This window comes from Sprattus sprattus (genome assembly GCF_963457725.1).
Source record: "Sprattus sprattus genome assembly, chromosome: 5".
NCBI lineage: Eukaryota > Metazoa > Chordata > Actinopteri > Clupeiformes > Clupeidae > Sprattus > Sprattus sprattus.
Window position 1 is genome coordinate 45,669,760 of NC_137924.1, and position 23,080 is coordinate 45,692,839.

Sequence of the window (23,080 nt, forward strand, 5' to 3'; positions counted from 1 at the left end):
TTTTGCCAGCTGATGTAGGTGTACTGAAGTTGATCTGTGAACAAATCCTGAGTTGATGTGAAGATGTGTATGGTACCAAAAGCTGTTTTAAATACTGTGGATAATTAAAGTAAATGCATTTGAATATGAACTGTAGCCAGTGCTGGTGTCTTCTTGAGGTGGGAGATGGTAGATTGAGAGTTTCATAAAGGGTACAGTGGTGGGTCATATATGGACAGTCATGGACAAATCTGCATAGTCGATTGTATACTGAATTGAGAGGAAGAAGGTGTGTTTTAGGGGCGGTCTGATAAATTACATCTGCATAATCAAGTATTGGTAGTATGAGTTGTTGAACTAGTCTCTTTCTTACTGTAAAAGTAAAACAGTTTCTATTTCGGTAGAGAACACCAGTGCTGAAATTATGACATTTGAATGATAAAGTTGAATCAAGCCAGAGACCAAGATATTTTGTTTGTTCAACTCTATGCAGTTGTGTACCATCGAGGCAGGAAATAAGGAAAGATTGATTGTTAGTTTGTGCTTTGATATTCTGATTGGTCCCGAAGAGCATTGTATTTGTTTTTGTTTTGTTGATAAGTAATTTATTTGCTCTGAGCCATGATTCGAGATAATTGAAGTTAAATTGCAATGTTGACTGAGTTTGTAATAGGTTAGTTTGTGATGTGTATATGACTGTGTCATCAGCATAGAGTTGAACGTTGCAACCAGAGAAAATTGAAGGAAGATCATTAATAAATATAGAAAATAGAAGTGGGCCTAGTGTTGAGCCTTGTGGCACACCACGTTCCTAAACGGCAAGGTCAGATGTTGTGCCCTGAATGACAACACAGTGTTTTCTATTGTGCAGATATTAATTAAACCAAAGTAAAGGGTTTCGTGAAATACCAATGGAATATAATGTATCAAGTAGAAGGTAGTGGTCAACGAGATCAAATGCCTTGGTAAGGTCAATAAAGATTGCACCAGTCAGTTTACGATTAGCAGATGCAGAGTGTATGTCATTGGTGAGTTTAAGTAAAGCAGTAGTTGTGGAGGGATTTGGACGAAAACCAGATTGAGCAGGTGACAGGATATTGTGTCTGGACAGATAATTGGACAGTTGGTTGTATAGGCCTACTCATTTTTCGAAAACTTTAGCTATTGAGCAAATAATTGAAATTAGTCTGTAGTTATTGGGGTCAAGTTGATTACCTGCTTTATAGAGTGGAGTGATGCGTGACCATTTTCATATGGCGGATATGACATGGGTTGATAGAGATAAATTAAAAAGGTCACAGGGTACATGAGAGGGTACATGAGAATGTGTTGAGCAAGTTTAAGAAATTTGGCTCCTACGCAATCTAAGCCAGGAGCACTGCATACTTTGAGGTCATTAATTGCATTCAGGACTTCAACCGGTGTAATTCTCCTGAAGGAGAATGTGCTGTGGCATGGTGGTGTATTGTTAATGACATAGGGATCAGATGTGGGAGTACAGACTGAGGAGAAATGTTGATTGAAAGCTTGAGCTACAAGAAGAGGATTATGTAAAATTGTGTTGTTGATTTCACGTTGTATTAAAATGTTTTCAATATTTGGCTTGTGTACTATATGATCACAGCCTTGTGTATTTATATGCATTTATGAATGTATATTTATATGTAATTTATTGATTTTATGTATTGTACATCTCCCATGTGGGCCTTGAGCCTGTAATAAAGTTTATTATTAATATGTAAACATACAGATGGAAATCTAAGTATTTGCCCCATACACTTACACACTTCATATTTTTTACTAGCCTAGATGCACTTATTGGAGCAGTAATAGAATAGTAATATTTTAAATGGAATACTTGTAGTATTGTATTGTAACCCTAGCAGCAGGAAGAGAGACTAGGCCTAGCCTACTAGCTTACTGCAAGTAAACCAGGTTGCTACATGCTCCGTGCTGCTGACCCATTATACAGCTCAATCAATAAGGCCTTCACCATCCTTCATTTGAGTCCTGCGTACTGGCAGACGGCGTGGGTCTGTCCTATTTACACACCTGGGGTTACAGTGTTTACGGGTTAAAGTCCAATATGGAACAGTGATAGTCTACACAACGCAGGTTTCACAAGCTTTAAAATTGATTAGGCCTCTACAACCCTTTTTGTCCCATCTCTTTCATTGTCCATGCCATGCTGACTTGGAGTTGTAAGACTAGGCTATCTACTTAATCGATGTGTTTAAAGAACAACATGCCTAGGCTATAAAGAGGAAGTGAAACTTCAAAACCCTCTCAACCATCAGCTGACCCTGATATGAAACACGCTTAACAAAGGAATATGCGCCATCAGCTTCTCTGTACAGTCACATGAAATGTTTGTACATCACTTTTTTTTAGCGTTCCTCGCCGGCCTGCTAAAACAATTCAAGTCGGTCTTTCCGAAACTAAAATGACTGAAACGACACTTCTCGAAAGCACTAGGCAGTCATTCTCAAATAACGTTAAAAGAAAAGGAAACTGAACTGACGTTGTCCAAAAGTCTCCCGTTGCTTCAGCGTCTCTAGCGACATAGACGGCTATTACTTCTTTCTATCAGTCAAGCAATTCTCGTTGTCCATGCCCTGGGTTCCACTTCCTAGCTAGATCTCGTTTAGTTTCGTTTCTCTCTCTGGATTACAGGCGTAGCTGCTTATATTCGCAGTCAATTCGCTGTCACCTCAGTGGGGAAAGTTTGCATAACCTTTACGTGTTCTTCATTGTCCGGTTGTATCTGAAGAGATCTACAAAATGAAGACTGGAATCTTTTCCCTGATCGCCACGTGTGTTTTATTAACAGGTAAAACAGCCAAAGTTTTGGTTAAGTCATTTTTTTTCATGTGTCAGACCTCTGCCCAGTAGCATATGTGCCCAAACCTGATGTCTTGCAGCTAGGCCAGCATGACAAGTAGTCTCAGGATCATGTTTGATTTTTTTCCGTGAATCGGTTGCTTGCTTGATCACGCAAATCCTTGACAATAACATTATCAACATTTTGATTATCAATGTTAATCATTGTAGTTACGTTGTTACAGATGCAGTATTCAGTGAAGGTTGACGTTTACTCAATTTATTCACCATGGAAGTTGCATTGTGTGTCTTGTTAATCAAATAATCAAGATGTATGTATTTAGCTTGGAGTTTAGGGTGTGATCTTTGTATGTTATTCAAAGAGGGAAAACATGAAAAAAAAACTTTTCACAGTTTCATGTCCTGTCCTTGGTTGGATGTCATGTAGACCTGTTAACAATGCATTAAGTTGATGTGAATGTAGAACTTCTGATAAGACACACAAAGAAAACTAATTTAAATGAAGATCTCATCAAATTGGACATTTCGTCTGAGGAAAGCCTTTTCAGTCTATGACCCATAGGCTCAACAGAAGCTATAAACTAACCAGAGTAGGCTACATGTACATACAAATACAAAGCAAGCTCATAGAGTGCACTATTGGATTTTTTCACAGATGAGATTGTTTCTCACTCCTCTTGCACGTTTGCTATTATCTGTCACAATTAGCCATTTCCCTCTCTTTCTCATCTGCTCGGTACTGCAAAAAAGTCTGTGAGCCTAAATCCGATCACATGCCTTCTCCGTCATTGCGGTGACAAGATATTTGTGTCATGCTGAATCAGGAAGAGAGAGAACTTGTGAACAAATGTGACTGTTCAGCCCAACATGACTTTTTCTGTTAGAGGTTGGTTGCCACCTAGTCGGTGTATACACCTATGAGTCATTTCTTTCCAGTGATTATTCTGGGATGCCTGGTGTGCTTGAGCTTCCTACGGACATTATTATTATTATAATTATTATTGTTATGATTAATATCAACAACAACCATCATAATAATAACAACAACAATAATAATATACTGAACTCAAATAATACATTGAACAATCTCAAGATTGTACAGAGTAGCAGTTCATAATGTTTATGACATCGCTCAATGCATTACTGTTAACTATAGATGTTTATGGTTAAAGTATTACATTATGCACAGAATTTGAGAGAATAAGGTTTTTGTGAGAATTAAAAAAATCACAGGATCTTTCATTTCAGCTCATGGGACCAACATTTTACATTTTACATTTTAAAACTTAACAGTGTTTTTTTATATTATTATAATGATATATATCACCCATCATTACTGCTTGGCCCTGTTGTATTGTACATTTAGGAATGTTGAACATTTACAGGATTGGATGAGTCAAGGGGAAGTAGCAGCAGATGTACCTGTATCTGCTGTATGTGATGCAGTTATCCACCTGTGCTGGTTTATATGTGCTGCAGTGATACAGCTGTGCTGGTTTATATGTGCTGCAGTGATGCACCTGAGCTGGTTTATATGTGCTGCAGTGATGCACCTGAGCTGGTTTATATGTGCTGCAGTGATCCAGATGTGCTGGTTTATATGTGCTGCAGTGATCCAGATGTGCTGGTTTATATGTGCTGCAGTGATGCAGATGTGCTGGTTTGTATGTGCTGCAGTCATCCACCTGTGCTGGTTTATATGTGCTGCAGTGATCCACCTGTGATGGTTTATATGTGCTGCAGTGATCCACCTGTGATGGTTTATATGTGCTGCAGTGATCCACCTGTGCTGGTTTGTAGCTGATTCATCTGTCTAATATTCCCAAATGCAGCCATCGCATCAGCCAACAAACCACCTGCAAGCGTCCAGCCCCCAGCTGAGTTTACTGAAGACCCACCCAAACCCACCACGACTACACCCAAACCCACCACGACTACACCCAAACCCACCACAACTACACCCAAACCCACAACGACTACACCCAAACCCACCACGACTAAACCCAAACCCACCACGACTACAGCCATACCCACCACGACTAAACCCATACCCACCACAACTATCCCCAAACCCACCACAACTACACCCAAACCCACCACAACTACACCCAAACCCACCACAACTACACCCAAACCAACTCCTGAACCAAGCCCAACTCCTTCCACGAATGTCACTATGGGCAACTACAACTACACAGAAGGAGGAACGCTTTACGTCATGGCCCAGATGGCTCTTCAGATCAGAGTGAATGACAGCAAGGTAAAATGTCTGTTCATGGTTCGGAGTGTTTTATTATGTCTGTTTTATAATAATGACTGTACAGGACATTGTGCTTGTTCTTTTTTAAGGAAAACTGTCAAAACATACATATGTAAGGATGAGGTCATCTGTCACCATGATCTGATAACTTCTAACTGTCTCTCTTGCTTTGTGCAAAACTGGTGTGTAATGTATTGTTTAGGAAAAAGCTGATCTTTCCTTCTGGTAAAAAAAGTGTTGTACCCTTCTTAAGCATGTCAGTCATAGTCTTTTGATGAATTGTATTGACATGTTCTGTCAGGCTGGAGGTGTGTTCACTCTCCAACCACCGAAAATTAAACCAAGTGGTGTCATTGGTGCGGACTCCGTGAACCTTACCCTACAATTTGATGAGGGCAAGATTGTGTTTGGCTTCAAAAGGGTAAGCAGTTTTATACACCAAAAATGCTTGCTTAAAGAGAACCTATCATGCTTTTCCAGAGCACAAACCTCTAAGTCACTTCAGTGCCTGTGATATAAATAAATAAATAATTGAAGATTTCACAAAAAGATGAATGTATGTCAGTCATTACCTGCATTTAGTATAACTGCAGGAAATAGGTTTGTTGCTCATCTGCCCAAATTAACCAAATGTTATAGCTGGGCTTAGAAGTTCAGTAAATAGCAGACTGAGAAAGAAAAGCAGGTTGAGTTAAATGGGGTTAATATACTCTCATTATGAAACTGTTTGTCTTGTGAATGTTCGTCTCTTGTCTAAGTATTTAAATGGTCTCTCAGTATTTAGTGTACCAAGAGCCCAATAAGGCCAGTTTTACATGCTGGCCAATGCCTTTGTTTAACACAGCGCTCATGATTTCATTGCTTTTTATTGCTTGTATTTATTGCTTGTATATGACACTGCAGTTTCTCTAGGCACAGTGCCAGTGTGTCTTACTTAGATTGTTACAGTGATGAAATTGGAATCTGTAAACTCTCAGTAACCAACCACTTTGGCACTGCAGTTGAAGTTGATAGCCCTTAAAGTTTCTTCATGTCTTTGAACAGAACACCACCACAAAGGCTGTCTACGTCAAATCTTTGGACCTGAGCCTGAAGTATGCTTTCACAAAAGGAGGTAAAGTTACTAAGCCCATATTTGCATATTGAGAATTTACATGCGGAAAAACATTTTTGGACTTTGTACTTATCTGGTAACTGGCTTGGTGTTTGGTTTATTCACCAGATACTGATATCATGCAGTGCTAGACATGTTTTGCAGACTGAGTAAATACTGATTTCTAATGTAATGTGAGTGTAGCGCTCACTTTGTTGTCAGGCGTCTTCTATCAGTCAGAAGTTGGACAGGATTTTGCATGCCAGAAACAGATCAGCTGATAGAAACAAATGCTTTAAATAACTGTAGTGTTGGGTCAAGGGAGGACCCTTAAGGCTGATTCATGCTTCCTTACGTAAGCGTAAGCGCAAGCGCAAGAGGCCACGCAAGCCCCTTGCGCGACCCTTGCGCGACTTCTTACGTCTTGCGTGCGTCGGCCCCTTTTTCTAGACTTGCGTCATTTTTTACGTAAGCCCTTACGCGAGCCTCGCAGCCTGCATTCTATCAACGAATGATACGAGATGAGGTTACTAAAATATTCTGCATGTCTACTCAGTTTTACAGTGCTTCCCAAGTAAAGGTTTGAAAAGAACTTCAAGCTTCAGACTTTCTGTTAGGGAACCTGTTATCTATCTGCAGAGCAAATGTCAGGCTCATACAAAAACATTAACGTGAATTACTTGATGCTAATACCTAGCGCGGTGTCTATAGGATTTTCCATATACGTTAGCATTAAGCTAACGTATTTTCTACCACAGTAAAACATGCAATACTATGTGATTGTTTTTAGAAAACGAATGTTACGAGATGAGATTACTCAAATGTAGTCTGCATGTCTGCTCAGTTTAACAGTGCTACCCAAGCAAAGGTTTGAAAAGAACTTCAAGCTTCAGACTTTCTGTTAGGGAAACAGCTTTCTTTCTGCCAGGCAAATGGCAGGCTCATGACAACACGCGCAACCTTTGGGAGCATGAACTGCACCGAGTAAATTTTGCGCAACCGTTAACCCCCAACGCTGTAGCATGCAGCCGCCTTTAGGGGAAGCTGAACCAGCTTCATTTTGTCTGGTCACCTCTGGGCAAGTTTTTTCTTTTTTTTTTTTTTCATTTTCTTTAGCATCTCCATTTCTGTAGACGTTATCTACTGCTGAAAACCAGCATCCATGTTATTGTTTGTTATTGTGTGTTCATCATTTTCATTTACAATTAATGGTTGTCATTGTCAAAAATACACGATTGTCACTGTCTTACAATGTTGCCCAAAGAATGGGACAATATATGATCAGCCTCATTTTTTATATACATTACATATATTACAAGTAGGTGGCTGATGTTGCGGTACTGAATAACATGTACTGTGGTAGTGAGTTAACAAGTTTATGAGTTAATGAGTAGTGTTAGGATATTTGAGGTCACATGGTAGGGGAAGCATTGACTGACAGCAGCGCTTCAGTGTTGTTATATTCACACATCCACACATGGTAGGTTCCACTTAGACGTACTTACATGATCTATGAAAAAAGGGGGACTGCTCTGGTTTCATGTATTTTGATCATGGTAACTGTTATAAAGATGGCACTGTAATAAGTTATGGTGAAGGCCGACTGATACAATTGAAAACACTGCTGCTCTCAACATATGGGTAGCTGAAAAAGTGACACAGTGAAAAAAATGATGCACTAGCCTACGTCCAAGTTCATTGTATTCCTATACAAATCAGCTACCCAATACCTGGCTGGTAGTATGATACCCCACCCCAGCTTTAATCCCTGGGTTACTTTACCTCCTGATTTATACAGACATTTGTGGATTTACTTGACACTTGCTAGCTTCTGGTCGAATTTTACACAGCAGTTTTCTCTAAAACTAGGCAAGCAAGTAGTTAGTAGAAGAAGAAGAGTCATATGAAGCTGCTATAGTAAGAAAGCCTACATAGGCCTCTCGACAGTCAGAACAAGCACAACACAAGAGGTAATTTTTCCGGTCTGTTTTTTATTCACAGTTAAAAAACTGCCCGGAAAAATATTTTGAACAAAGATCTTGACCTGTTGGTTCGTAAAAGTATTTGTAAAAAACATTTTTAGTTGAACACTTCCTTGAGAAACTATACCTATTTGACACACGGCAGACAAAACAAACAACAACAAAAATGCTTGTTAGAAAAATATTTCTCATGACCAACAAGGAAAGAAAAAAACAAGGAAAGAAAAAAAAGCCAAAACAAACAAAGCATAATAGAGAGAGGAAAAACCAGCACAACAAGGCTAGCTGCTACTAAATGTAGGTCATGTCACCATGGCCTCAGAAAACTTTGTTTATTAAGATTACTGATGTGAAAGATTAGACATGGACTACGGTTTTGCTGTTGATAAGCAAGCAGGTAGAGATATGTGCTAGCAACAACAAGGTCAAGGGTTCAGTTCCTAAATGCTAAAATGTATACTTATCTCCAATGAGATTGCTTTGGGGAATAGCAACAGCTGAAAAAAATAATATGGTATTGATTATGTTAATTGATAAATATAGTTCAATTTGAAAATTTGAATTTTGAGTGGACAGGAAATATTAGAATGGAAGAATTTTGGCTTGATTGGCAGTTCACTCTGAACTCCACCCGACCAAACTTTTCTAACTCTGAGCAGCAACTGTCGCCAACACACAAAAGAGAAACTTTGGAAAGGAAAAAAAGTGTGACCTATTGTGTGACCTATTTTTTGCAGTTAGGGGGGAATACAATGCCAAGAATGGATCACTAGAGCTCTTCAAGGCAGCCATTGGCCACTCGTACGTCTGTCGAAATGAGTCCATCTTTCTGGGAAATCAGATTTACTTGGACGTGACCCAGGACAAGGTCCAGGCCTTCAACTTCACTGCCAAAACCCAGTTTGGCCCGAGTGAGTATCATAAGGCCTTTTTCCTAATCCAAAAAGCAAAAACACTTTGCAAAGGCAATCCAACAAATGTAAGATACTTAATAAGCTAATAAGAGAAGTTGAGTTTACCATTTCTCTTAACCTTAGGTTCAGAAATTACAACATTTGACGTATATTACAAAAGTGTGATAAATTAACAATGCTCATGGGCAGAGTACACAACTATACACAACTCCATATGTATTTCCTACCAGAAGGTGGAGCCGGCACATTTATTGCTATATCTTAAGGATGTCAGGGCACCCTCTGACCATGTAATTTAATGCATACATGGTGTTCATTCTCCTGCTACAGTTGACCCGTGCAAGGCCGACCAGCAAGACTACACTGTCCCCATTGCCGTGGGCATTGTGCTTCTCATCCTTATCATCATTGTGATCCTGGCATATGTCTGTAGCCGACAGCGCAGGAGCGATGGCTACCAGTCCCTCTGAGGCACCCAGGTGGGCACAGGATGCCATCAGCCTCCGTCTGTGGCACATCAGTCATCCTCTCAGTCGTATCCATAATGTCAAGCAGTCATTTTGCATTTGGGTTTGGGTGTAGTATTTTGTATTCTAGGCAGTTTACAGCCTTGTTTCTTTGTGCACTGTGTTCATAACTGATGTCTTTTTGGTGTTATCGTGCCCTTGTAATGTACTGTGTAGGGGGAAGAGCATTGACCTCTTACAGCACTGACCATTTGTGTCTATTATCTTCAGCTAGATGATTAAGAATTAATCAAAAAAGTAATGTCTGCTGCTCACATTCTGCAAAGGGAATCAAGATATGCCTCAATTTAGTATATCTTACATGGATTGTCATAATGTTAAATTGAACCAAAAATTCACTTGAAGACAGGGAACTTGTGTAATGAGGAATAATGCAAGGTAGTTGAAGCACATTTTAAAAGTTTGAGTCTGTGTAAGGTAAATGTTTAAGCCGTTCCTCTTATGTTTTGCAAATGTAGGCCATATAAGGGAAGTATACAGGGAAGTATATAAATGTACGGAGCCCCTAAAGGGACATGGAGGGAAACATTTTTTTTGCGAGATCTTGCAAAACTATTGCGAGCTCTCGCAAAAACTATTGTAAACTTCAGTAAATCGAAAGTAAAACAGCCAGCTTAGCCATCATCATCCATGCAGTGTGCTCTATTGTGGGACCAGAATGGTAGAGCACTGACGTACGGTTGTTTGATAAAAGTGATGGATAGACACATAACACTTTATTTTGGGATGGGGCTCAAATACGATGACATTCAGTCGGCCTTAGACATGAGGCATGGTTACCGCATAAGCCTCAGACACCTTAAGAGGCGGATCGCCGGACAGAGGCTCACCCGCAGGACAGGCTACTAGAATTTGGGTGTCTCATTCATCTTATGTCCTCTTTTGGGACTTCTCTAGAGTCCATAAAGCGCTCCAAATCCTCTTCCATGGTTGCAACTACGGTCCCACAACAGAGCACACTGCATTGATGATGGCTACGCTGTGTGTCTGTTTTACTTTCGGTTTACTGAAGTAGGACAGAACTTTGCGAGAGCTCGCAATACTTTTTGCGAGATCTCGCAATATTTTTGCGAGATCTCGCAAAAAAACGTTTCCCTCCATGTCCCTTTAGGGGCTCCGTATAAATGCATGGTAGGCCTACGCATAGGGAAATAATTACATTGTTTTAAAATGGCATTTGCATTTTTGTTCAAATAAAGAGGGACTGACTTTACCAAATGGAAAAGTGTTTTAAATGATTCCTAATGTTTCTTGTTTAATAACTTGACATGTGTGTGAATTTTTCTATAACTAATACTTTGACTGGAATGTCTGAATATGCTACGCTATCCATCGAAGTGGATGGCTCCAAAAGCATTTATTTTATTTCCACTGGGGGGGGGGGGGGGACCCCAACAGCCCTAGTCCCCATAAGGGGCGTTGTTCACGCGTACCACGAAGAGGACGGCAACCTACACCCTCGACAACAACTAGCACAAGATGGAAGGTACAAATCTGTCTTGTTCTTTTAAAGTAGCCTAGATTTTAGGATAACGTTTCAATGTCCACAGCCTCTATGTTGTCTTGATTCAGTTATGCTAGACTGAGGAATGTTACCCCAAGTAGCCTACACAGCCTAGCATGCGTGGAAAACCCTAGTGTTGAGACAAAAAAAACTTTAAGTTGCGATTTCACGAAATGGGAAAATCCAGCATTTAGGTATCATGAGATAAGATCTGGGAATCCTATGTTTTACTCGACTGTGATTAAATTCGTTTTCTCCTAGTTGAAACCGACACGGCGCCTGCTGCAGAGTCGAACTTAAATCCTACCCCTGCTTCTGCTGAAGCAGGACCGCTAGTTCAAGTGACGTTTCAAAAGGACCCGAACCGAAAAACTAAATATTTGGAATCAGAACCCAAAGCGCTCGGGGTGTGTCTTTTCAGTTATGTTGTATAAGCACAAAAGCTTAATTGTATCATTATATGATATTGCCTGGACAACTATTTATTCGTAACGTGTGTGTGTGTTTGACCAGTGCACACAGATTTTACTTGCTGTTTTCCTGATCAACTTTGGCATTATCAATGAAGAACTGAGGATAGCGGAAATCGTAAACGGAATCTTTGTAAGTTATTAGCTGTGATGCCTGCACCGTTAGACTTTATAAAATAACTCTTGACGTGAATTTTTTTTCTCTTTTCAGCCCATTGTTGCTGGAAGTGTTGCCATTGCTGCACAGAATCTTAAACTGCCTATTGTAAGTTTCGTTAGCCTATCTCATTTGCACAGCTTCAGCTCTCTTCAACCTGAGCTCTATTATATTTTACAGTTTTCTACAGTAACTGAGGTTAACAGACACAGGTCCATCTCTGTACGGATCCTTTCCATGTTGTCAGACCGTCAGTAATGAGCCCGGCCGTCAGTGGCGAGCGGTTTACTTTGCCGCTGGTTCTTGCCCCGTGTGATTACATTGTAGCCTAGGGCCTATAGCGGTTCATAGAATTGTAGAAATTCAATAACTGGCCTAGTGGATCGATTTCGATAGTTAATAGTCCTAAATTAAAGTTTGAATCCAAATGTATCTAGAAGTACAGCCCAGGTTGAAAAATGCTGAAGTTTCCCTTTAAGTTATATTCTCACGAACTATCTGCGCTCCTCTTTCTGACCAGCTGAGGTCCTGTTTGGGACTCCAAGTGTTTTCCTGCATAAGCTGTAGTATCACCTTCCTCTTCACCGTCAGCGACTTTGTTTCGAGAAGAAGCTGGGATCACGGTTGCAGTTATTATGAACAAAATAACGGAACTCACGTATGCAGAATGCTGGCGGTGAGCACAAATTAACACAATGATAATTTTCTTCAACACCAACAAAAGCGCTGTACATGCCTATCATTTTCAGTTGGGTAGTTACTAGTTAACCATATCCACGCTGTTTACATGCCACCTGTTGCACCAATGAGAACCTAAGTAGGCTAGTTACCATTCCAGCCCCACTGTAACTGTTCCGTCTTTCTCTGCTCTACGTCATCACCTACTGTCTAATAGCTAATTGATTTCAGTCAGGTGTGTGGGATAAGAGATTAACTCGACCATTGTCAAATATTCCAAGCAGTCTTCCACCATGTCATGCATAGGCTACTCAGGGATGGATTACTGAACATGCCTACAGGGCCCATGAGCTCAAGGGGGCCCTAAACCAGAGCCACTGCTTAAAGTCGTAGTTATCGATCTCTTATTTGTGGTTGAAAGAGGTGTATTTTGTCAATTTGCTTTTGGCTGTAGTTGAGTGTACCTGCACTCTGCACTGTGTTAGAAAATGTGAATGTGCGCTGTAAATCCTGTTGAGGTACAGGTGAAGATAGTTATTGTGTTGTTGAAAAAAAGTAATGTTTTGTGAGCGCTTTTACATGTCCAGGCCCAGAGGCCCATGGTTTCATAATCCGTCCATGAGGATACTACGTTTTACACATAACTATTGTTTAAAGGCACTCAAACTAGGGAAGTTCGGGGGAAGTAAAACCAAGTTAGTTGAACCCTTCATCCTCTTTTTTTGATCCACTGTCACAGGGCGCTGTGGAACATTATGGTGCTGAAGCCATTGTAGTTCTGGTCACACTCATCGCCATCTCTGCCACACTGGCGGCCTACTGCTGCAAAGTCATCCAGTGCTGCTCGCCAGTCAGCCATATGGTGAGACTCCCTACCTGCTGATACACACAGACTTGTCTCACACAAATCCTATACTCGTTAAATGAGTAGAATGGCAAATTTTCCAGACAGTTTAAAGCGGACCTCGTATGCTTTTCCGTTTTCCCCTCTACCTTTTTTGTGCATTTAAACGGTCTGCAAAGTTCCTAAAGTCAAAAGTAAACCTTAGAGGGAGTTACTCTCTCCCGCAGAAACCACCTTTGCCTTTAATGCTTTGTTGGAATTCCAGCCATTTCCTATGTTGCATGATGAAGCAAACTCATAACACAAACCTTCTTGGCTGATGATGTTATTGCCTGTTGAGCTGATGAATCAGAGCACTCTAGGGCCTAGGCTCATCAGGAGGAAAATAATGTTTGTGGATGCAGTACTTAGCAGGTACTTATTGAAGATACTCGACTACAATGTCATTTATTTGAACTCTACTTCCCATTTCCGCTTGTGTGAATAGACACTTGTAGAATGCAGGCCTAGCTTGTTCTTTCTTTCTTCCCCCTTCCTCAAAATAGCCAGTTGACTCTTCACCTCTGCCTGTAGTACACTAATACCTTCTCTCTGTTAATTATCTGCTTGTTGCTATTAACTCTTTCGCTACGACCTCTTGAATCAGCCTTTTGTATTTTAAACTGTCGTCGTGACTTAGCTTGATCTAGCTTTCTAATGAACGCCATGTCTTTCCATGCCATAGTTATAAATGACCTCCCTCACGCAGTTCAATGTACTCCCTGCTGCACCTGCCTTTTAAATCACCATGCACTCCTTGACCTCAGAGGCCCCAGGCCATCCAACTTGGTTTCTGCCCACTACATGTTACCACCTATAGTCTGCTTGATTCATCTCTGCTGTTCAACAGCTACCAGTGCAAGTGTGGCAGGGTACTTACATCTTGTGGTCTTTGGTGCTTTGAACTTCTTAGATTAACCACACTGCATTCTATGCATATTGCTTCTTTGTTTCAGAAGAAACTGAAACAGAAAATGAATGAGAAAATACATGAGAACCCAGAGAGAGACTTGTACTTTTAGAACAGGGGTTGTGTTTTGTCTAGAACCACTTTTTACAACAAATACATCGCTGTGTTCAACAAAGATGTTGAATCCCAAATCTATGAAAATCTTCAGTGTCTTCTGTATCTGTTCTGTTCCAGCCTGTGATCACTGTGAACGCACCTCCAGCCTCAGAGTGAGAGGAGAAGAGAAGGAGGAAAGAGCCAGTTGCCAAGGAAAAGCCAGTTGCCAAAGATACATCTGTTTCTAACCACTACATTATTTTATATTTGTTTTACTTGTTTTTATACTTCTTAGCCTACTTCTATTCTTTCTTCAAAAGGGAAAATATATTTTTGTATACAATGAACTGTATTCCTGACTTTCTCTCAAGCACTGACTTCACTAATGCTGCACTATATGAATAATTAGTTGAAATATATACTACAAATATGAAATATGTTTAAGCGCTTGTTTAACTTATCTTAACATTCATTGTATTATGCAAACATTTGGTAATTCTTCCCTTTTTGTATGGCTAATCCATGTAATCATATAAAAAAATATTTCATGTTTAGTTACCTTTTTGGTAACTGATCAATAAATTCAACTTTTCAACTTATCTGCTTTGCACTAGATTACTGTTAAGTCTTTAAAGGCACCCAGTGCAACTTTATATAAACATTCAATGAAAAATAAACATTCAATTTCTAGTCTTTTTTACACGTAGTAACTCCATACCATTCCATACCATTACATATCGACATTCAAGGAGCAAAGATGAGACGTCGTTGTGTGGTGAGAACTGATAGAAAATCGTAAACAACAACAATCGCCGGTGGGGAGAGGCCATTTTTCCATTGACTGGAATCTTGCTTTATTTATTGTAGGTGTCAAAAGATAAAGAAAATGGCGGCGATTGTTGTTGTTATCGATTTTCTATCAGTTCTCACCACACAACGACGTCTCATCTTTGCTCCTTGAATGTCGATATGTAATGGTATGGAGTTATTGAAACTTACTACGTGTAAAAAAGACTAGAAATTGAATGTTTATTTTTAAGCCTCGAAAGTTGCACTGGGTGCCTTTAAGTAGGACAATTTCTAAAGACACTGCAAGTGCAACATGAAAAAAATAACACATTGTGACAGCAACATTAAGTATCACTTCTGTGTCACATTCAAGTTCATGGCTTGTTCATGTCAACTAGTGGAATTCATTATGTTTAAATATAAATTCTTACATTCAACATAAGACAGGGTTTGTTAATATTGAAGTTATTGCTTGGTCATGTTAATGTTAATGTCTAAATTAATTATTATATTAGTGAAGATGAAGATGGCTGGCCAATGGCCCTGGATGGTCCCCTGGGCCTTGAAAGACCAAATGGTTAATAACTGAACAGGGTATTACACCAGCACAGCCATGCACAACGGCAAACATTTGTTGAATATCTTCTTGTTTACGCCGATAATCTTCACACCTAACATCAAGTTTATTACACAAAGTTTTATTACAAAATGTAAATACTTAAATACCATACACAATTGTACTGATGTAGACATTCATGGTTAGGTTTATAAAGCCCTTGTGATCTTTCTATTTCCCCACACTGATCTTTGATGCTCTGTGTGTTCTTACACGTTAGCAGTAATGCGTTGCTGTGGTTCCTAGCAGCAAACGTGTTAATGTTTTTTATGACTGTTGCTTTGACAAGAAATCACAAGGTCACACGAGACAAAACAACAACCACAACTGTTTCCAAACCCAATCCTTTTAGCTGCTCAATAGAGGTCTGTGGTCTTGGATGAGTAATCACATGGCAGGAACTTCCATAAATATTGCTGATACGCGGTCACTGGTCATAGTTGCAGTTCATCAGCGCAATGTCTCTGGGGGAAAAAAGAGAATTAATTAGGGAACATAGTTTCATAATGATGAAAAATGAAGACATATAACGTTAAATTCACGTTAAATATGTCCACCTGCTAGGACGCACAAGGCCAATAAATACCACTGAAATCGATGAGAGCTTTAGCCATTTTGAACACGCTGTTAGTGTTAAGACCCCCTCCAGTGAAAATCAAGTTTTTAAACTTCCTAACATGTCCATATGGTGTTTTTATATTATCTGCAACATATCATGAGACAAATAAGCAGTCAATGCCATCGTGAGTATTTCCTCCTTGGAACTGCAATGTTCCAAATGACCATTATACCAAATCTCAAAAACACAAAATAAAGAGTCATTTTAATGCCATGATGGGATTTGTTTTCATGAAAAACAACTTGTAGATGTCTCATTAAGAGAAACACAGATGAGTTTTTAGGGTTTTCACCATTGTATATCCGAGACTAAATACTCCACGACAGGCTTAGGGGTTGCACATCTTTTCCGTCATATACCTGGGAGGATGGAACTGTGGCCGTTTCTTCGAGGTCACCGTAACAACCGTTTTTGTGACGAATGAGGTTCCCCCAGAGCACTGAGCAGTTGCAGCCGGGACATCTGCCCTCTACTGGTAGCAGGTGGGCCGGTTCAGATTTGAGGAAGTGCTGGGCCAGGCAAATCAGATGACACACTGTGTCACATGATGGCAGGAAGCAGGACAATTTATCTGCAGACTGACAGGAAACAGCAGACGGTTATGAAGGTAACACTCATACGCCCACCAGACACTTCCTGACTACACGTACCACGTGGTGGTGCGTCATACGCTGACAGTTCGCCTGTAGCCTTACCACAGCTTACCAATTGCCATATTCGACTGGTCAGTTTTGTGCAGCACCAGGTGCTGCGTGATTTTTACTTGACTGTTCTGTACCAGGTGCAGCACGTGTGGCACGGAGGGGAACTAGCGTGCAGCTCAGTGCACCAAGGTCATGTGATGTATCAAAATGGCTGGAACGAACAAACGTTAAATGACAAACCCCTCTCTCTTTTGTTCCTCACCCCTTTCTCTCTCCCCACCTGTCTCCCTCACTGTCTGCAGTCGGTCCAGTCTGATTGTTATGTTTGAGGAGATCTTTGTTCATGACCAAGTCATCACGCAATCAAATTCAACCAAAGCCATTTTTCTATTAGACTGGTCAGGTTGAGTGGAGCAACCTAGTGAAGACTGAAGAGTACAAAAGGACTGTCATACACAATTAGTGCTAATTAGACACACAATTTGTCCCAAAACATATATTACATTGTAAAAGTCAAAAGAAATGCACTGTGTGTGCCAGACACTGAAAAGGCTAAAAGCATTGAGGTCCATGAGAGGTATCCATCTACCATCTGTAAGCTTGGCTTAGCGACAGCAGTGGAGTCTCTGGAATTAAGAATCAAGCAGCCAACCACCAAAAATCTAAACAGAACAAGAGCAACATGTCTACAACACAAATGAGCATTGGCACTACTGCCAGAGTCAGGATGTCAAAGGGGTAAAACTACACAAGTGGCTAATGTTAACACAACAATTACAAGTCCTGCATAATACAGTCAAACTACATATTATTTCAATGAAAGACTATTGAACTGTATAATACAAGACAGGATGAACTATTCCTTGAGAAGTTGTCTTGTGCCTATTGTGTTCTACTGTGTTCCTTTCAGTTGTGTTCTATGAAGAAGCAAGCATTGGAGCATTACAGCACAGACCAACTGGCACCAACGCTGTTTTTGAATGTCATGCGTCTCATCCTCACCTTCACAGTTTTCAGACAGATCTTGCAGTATTCCTTCACTCCATCCTCTTCCTCTACTCCTTGCTCCTGGCATGCCGCCTCTGCACCCGGGCGCTTCTTCTTGGCCCGCACCCCCCCAAAGGCCACGGGCATGTGCGGCGGGGGCCAGAGCGCCGCGGCGAAGTTGAGATGGTACTCCGGCCGAAGCCAGCGCACGGTGAGCGGCAGCCGGCTCCATGGCGCCACCTGCAGCATGTGGGACACCACACGCCAGTGGAACTGCAGGCTAGACTCGCGCCGCACGCGCCGTGCCACATGCGCCAGCCGACGCGAGAAGTGAGGGTGCTGCCATGCCCACTCAAACTGGCACAGAGGAGGAGGAGGGTGGAGATATTGACAAGTCACATTATTTGATGCCAGCCTGAAAATTCAAGTTTAAGTTCAAGTATTTTATAGGTCAGATGCACAGAACAACACAGAGTCAGTGTCGACCTGGGGTGCTGTGACGCATGCTCAGGGGTGCCGCGTAATGGCCCAAGGCTTGATAATTTAATGACATTTAAAATATATATATATATCAATTTCAAAATGTGTTGTAATTATATCAATTAAAAAATGTATTTGCAGCACAAACAACAATAGGCTACAGTTTACATTCAGGGCGTAACATCAACAACAGCTCTCTCGTTGCATTCGTTCGTTATTCCGTATTGACAGCAGATGGAGGAGTGCAGGTAGCAAAATGGATACGTTTTTTAGAGAGAGTGCATCCATCTCCACAGTAACAGACATCGGAATCGAATTCATAAAATAGAAAAGTGAGCCATTATAACGACCCGTACCTCCAATATGGGTTCACTTAGTGTGGCGAGGTGACGTGCCCCACACTAGTATGCCTGGTGTGCAGGGAGACGTTGGCTAATGCAGCCATGGTGCCTAGCAAGTTGGCAAGGCACCTGGAGACCAAGCACCCGACACACCAGAACAATAGATTGAAGATTTTGAAAGACTTAAAACACAGAATACCACACAGAGCGAACACTTTCTACCGTGCGTGTGTCTGAGAAGGCACAAAAGGCTAGTTTTTTAGTTGCCGAGTTGCTTGTTAAATCTAAAAAGCACACACTTCAGAAAAAAAAATCCCCCTCTCTGATAACACGATCAAACGTCACATTGATGATATGTTGGAGAACATGGAATCTGTGGTGAGTGAGAAACTACGGCTAAGTGGGACACTTGCGCTTCAAATAGACGAGTCCACTGATGCTAGTGGCCTTTGCCAGCTGATAGCTGACGTGAGATATGTGGATGAGGACAAATTTACAGAGAACTTTATTTTGCAAAGACCTGGACAACCATGCTAAACATAATTGGACACATGTGCCTGTCTCTGACTGCAGAGTTTGTTAATGCGAGGAGGGATTGTGGACAGTGCAATACCTGAGGCAAAGGCTGTCAGTTGAACAGGACCTCCGTGTTGCACTGTCCACAATCCCTCCTACACCCGAGGCAAAGGCTGTCAGTTGAACAGGACCTCTGTGTTGCACTGTCAACAATCCCTCCTCGCATTAACAAACTCTGCAGTCAGATACAGGCACATATGTCCCATTAAGTTGATACGTTTTCTGTGGAGACGAGAACAACTATATTTTTGTGAACTTTCTATTGAAGGTTTGTTCCTGCTATGTTTTGTTACTGCCAGCTAATTTCTCGATTATTACCAATACGTATTTTTGCTGTGATATAGTTGTGAGAGGGACAGACTTTGTCTGTTCATATTCTGTTCACTATTTATTCAAAAGTTCTATTAAATGAGTTGAATTAAAGAGAGTGGTTCATTTGAATATAACAAGAATGAGATAAACCTCACCTTCTCAATGTAATGCCTTTAATAAAAGCAGTTATAGACTATTCAACATATCACAAGGTTAAATAAAATGGCATAAAGTACAACTATGACATAAAAAAATAGGTGTGCCGTGGATGGAGAGATATGTTTAGAGGTGCTGTGAGCCAGAACAGTTTGGGCACCACTGCATTATAGTGTTAGACATCGTTCTGACATCGGGTTTGAGTTGTTCTGTGTCATTCTGTGACACTACTGTCACCCTTTTGCACTTCAGTTTCATCCACTGTTAATCTATGGAGGGGGCATAGACAGTGTTCTTCAAAATGTATTTGGATGTTCATACCCTGGGGTGAAATGAAATTGAAAAAGTCCATGACCAGAACATCTTGAATTTACTCTTTTCCTTGAAGCATAATGGCAGGGTTTGGTGCACAGAAGCTTGTGAAAAAACACAAGATTTGTAGGGTATTTTGTAACTTATAATACATAAACAGCAACACTGTCTCAACAGTCATATTGCCAGGCATCTTACCACAGTTAAGAGCTATATCTACTGCATTTCTAAATGTCAAAGTGGGTTAAAAATGTCTGATAAGAATATTCAACCAGTCCACCTGTTGTGCTTGATGAGTAGGGATGACCAACACACGATTTCCCAAAGACAAACTCACCCTCAAAGCTGCAATGTCTGATGGAAATCCGTGGATGATGAGAACCATTTCCCTGTAAGAAAATGGGACAACATGGAGTAACCAAATTCTTCTTCGGCTAATAGTAGCTTACACAAACTAAACGTGCTTACCATGGTCCCTTGCCGCTAGTTCTTTTCGCTCCACCTTTTTGTCGACCAGCGTTATGTTGTCCTATCCTTCGCTCTGGGTTTACCGTGAAGCCGATATAGATACGACCCTTAAATTTGGGGTTAGTACAGAACAACATGTACACCCCAAAAAAACTTTCTACCTCAACAACCATTTTGTAAGATACCTATATATTAAATATAATGATTTGAGTTGGGTCACATTTTTCTCTAACGCCTATGAAAGGTTAAATCGTTTAGTTGCTTATGATAAGAAGTCCGTTAACCTCAACTCAGCTAGCTAACATTTCCAGTTTGAAAGAAAACAGCCCATGAAACAGACCCTTGTTCATCCTCGGAAGTCATCAAACTTTTTGCAGACTATCAAAGAAGTGACCCACAAAAAATAACACTGATTTGCAATTCCATGTTGACATTTAGCAGAGAAGTTCTAACTGGGGCATTTAATTCGCAATAATGTTGCAAAATGTTTTGAATCTCACTCGCTTCCTTATTAGGTGTTCACATGTTATGCCTGAATATAAATCGCAAATGAACAGCTTTACTTCGACATTAAATGCCCCCTAGAATAATATTTTTTAAGTTATACTGATACTCATTAACATAAATATACAGCGCTAAACTTTCTTAATCTGAGATGCATGTAATGTGATCATTATTATGAAGGCAAACTTTAAATTGGATCACTAAGGTAGGACCCAATTTCTATGTTTTGATCCCGCCTTCCTAAGAGCGAAAACTATTGGTCACATCGTGCAAATCCGAAGATTCAATTGGATAACTGTTTTGTTCAACCTCTGACCATGCGTAATCGGTAGAACATTCATGGAGTGAAAATTGCAATAGCGTGACTAAAATATATCACCGTAACGTGTCGGACATTTAAGGACTTGTTTTGTAATTATGGCAATAACAACTGACCTCATCCGCGAGAAACTGATAGCGGAGATTGGAGCAGTACATGTGGTATGTAATCTCGCATGTTACAGGATGGTATATTCTCGAAATATTGCATTTTATTTTGCGAATATTTCAACAGGGGTTTCTGTCTTTGTATTGAATAACACTTTTGATCCATACTCGTCTAATTTCCATTTAAAACGACAGGATGTTGAAGATACCTCCCCAAACAGATGTGCGGCTAGTTTCAAGGTTCTTGTGGTGTCTCCCCAATTTGAAGGAAAGCCACTATTACAGAGGCACAGGTAACGTTGAATAGATGGAACATTCTTAAGGTGGGGTGAATGCCACTGCTAATTGGTTACACCTGTGAGTAAAATAGAGACACAATCCCACTGTATGAATATAGAAAGTCAACATTCAGCATCTGACTGAAGCATGCTTTACATTTCCAGATTGGTGAACACCTGCTTGGCTGAAGAACTGAAGGAGATCCATGCCTTTGAACAGAAGACCCTAACGCCGGAACAGTGGGAGAAACAGAAAGCACAGTGATATATATATATATACACACACACACACACACACACACACACATACACAGAAGACGCTGTTAAAGCAGACACCACTATCATACAATGAAACAAGGACTGGAAAGACAGGAAAAGTTGCTATCTTCATACCATGGATGTATCAGCCCCACAACACCCATTACAAAAATAACTCTTGACTAAAAGCATGCTATTATGCAGTACTATAAGTTCACATTACATCCTTTTTTATCTTTATCTCCTAGTTTAAACAAGGCCTACCAGTTTCAGCCATCTTTGTCATGTACACCGGAAAACATTAAAAGTCTGTGGTAAAGGAGGGAAAAAAAACCTTGTATGATTTCCTGTTTGGGTTTGTGAGTGTGACGTCTCATTTACAGTAACCTGCTATGAGGTTGAACGTGCTTTGAGGCAGTTCACTCAAGCTTTGTCATTTAGACTTTGGGGAATACAGAGTATGGAGAGATTATCAAACATTCTGGGTCTCACAAAGACTCTACTGAGAGAGAAGGCCAAAAGCATTAAATTGGGACAACAGCAAAAGGTTCTTGGTGATGGAGAGACGAGAGGCAGAGGACAATGCAAGACAACACGACTGGGTAAGTAGACTGAATGGCACTAAAGAAAGCCTGGCTTAGTTTAACTTAATCAGGGCCAACTAGGAAAGGGCAAAATATTCTTTCAAATTTTTGGTTAATGTTATCTACTAAATGATTTCAAAAGCTGCGCTCGTCTGAAGTTGAGTGCTCGTCTACCTGGGGTGTTTCCCCTGAAAATACTTCATGTATGCACAAGCTATCATGTGCTCTGATTCATACCAGAAAAGGTGTGTGTTCACCAGGTGACCACTAGAGGGTAGAAGCCTTGAGCTGATCTGAGTGTAGTCTTGTAGAACATGTGGAACTTCCATGGGCAAAGCTGAGCAAAAAAGACTTCAGCAGGCATACAAAGAAGTAATGGATCAATGAAAACTGCACCTTTCAAGTTTGTATTTGTCCACAAAAAAAAGCTGTTCTG

At 40.6% G+C, this 23,080-nt stretch overlaps 4 protein-coding genes across 4 annotated transcripts; 3 read left to right on the plus strand and 1 right to left on the minus strand.

Moving 5' to 3' along the window:
• Nucleotides 1-2,683: 2,683 nt before the first annotated feature.
• Nucleotides 2,684-10,739, plus strand: cd68 (CD68 molecule). Its single transcript, XM_080839501.1, has 6 exons — nt 2,684-2,809; nt 4,653-5,080; nt 5,382-5,501; nt 6,125-6,194; nt 8,893-9,066; nt 9,400-10,739. The coding sequence occupies exons 1-6, from the start codon at nt 2,761-2,763 to the stop codon at nt 9,537-9,539; spliced, it is 981 nt and encodes a 326-aa protein (XP_080695627.1). The 5' UTR covers nt 2,684-2,760; the 3' UTR covers nt 9,540-10,739.
• Nucleotides 10,740-11,036: 297 nt separating this feature from the next.
• On the plus strand, nt 11,037-14,791 carry LOC308365268 (uncharacterized protein). Its single transcript, XM_080838643.1, has 7 exons — nt 11,037-11,082; nt 11,362-11,507; nt 11,614-11,703; nt 11,782-11,835; nt 12,248-12,403; nt 13,145-13,267; nt 14,433-14,791. The coding sequence occupies exons 1-7, from the start codon at nt 11,076-11,078 to the stop codon at nt 14,469-14,471; spliced, it is 615 nt and encodes a 204-aa protein (XP_080694769.1). The 5' UTR covers nt 11,037-11,075; the 3' UTR covers nt 14,472-14,791.
• A 1,253-nt stretch (nt 14,792-16,044) lies between these two features.
• On the minus strand, nt 16,045-20,947 carry slx1b (SLX1 homolog B, structure-specific endonuclease subunit). The gene is made up of 5 exons (XM_080839569.1): nt 20,595-20,947; nt 20,464-20,515; nt 17,965-18,306; nt 16,678-16,896; nt 16,045-16,163 (listed from the first exon to the last, which is right to left on the minus strand). Exons 1-5 carry the CDS (start codon nt 20,765-20,767, stop codon nt 16,134-16,136), a joined length of 816 nt encoding a protein of 271 aa, XP_080695695.1. The 5' UTR covers nt 20,768-20,947; the 3' UTR covers nt 16,045-16,133.
• A 492-nt stretch (nt 20,948-21,439) lies between these two features.
• LOC308365680 (bolA-like protein 2) lies at nt 21,440-22,393 on the plus strand. Its single transcript, XM_080839184.1, has 3 exons — nt 21,440-21,578; nt 21,720-21,817; nt 21,968-22,393. The coding sequence occupies exons 1-3, from the start codon at nt 21,516-21,518 to the stop codon at nt 22,065-22,067; spliced, it is 261 nt and encodes an 86-aa protein (XP_080695310.1). The 5' UTR covers nt 21,440-21,515; the 3' UTR covers nt 22,068-22,393.
• Nucleotides 22,394-23,080: the final 687 nt, after the last annotated feature.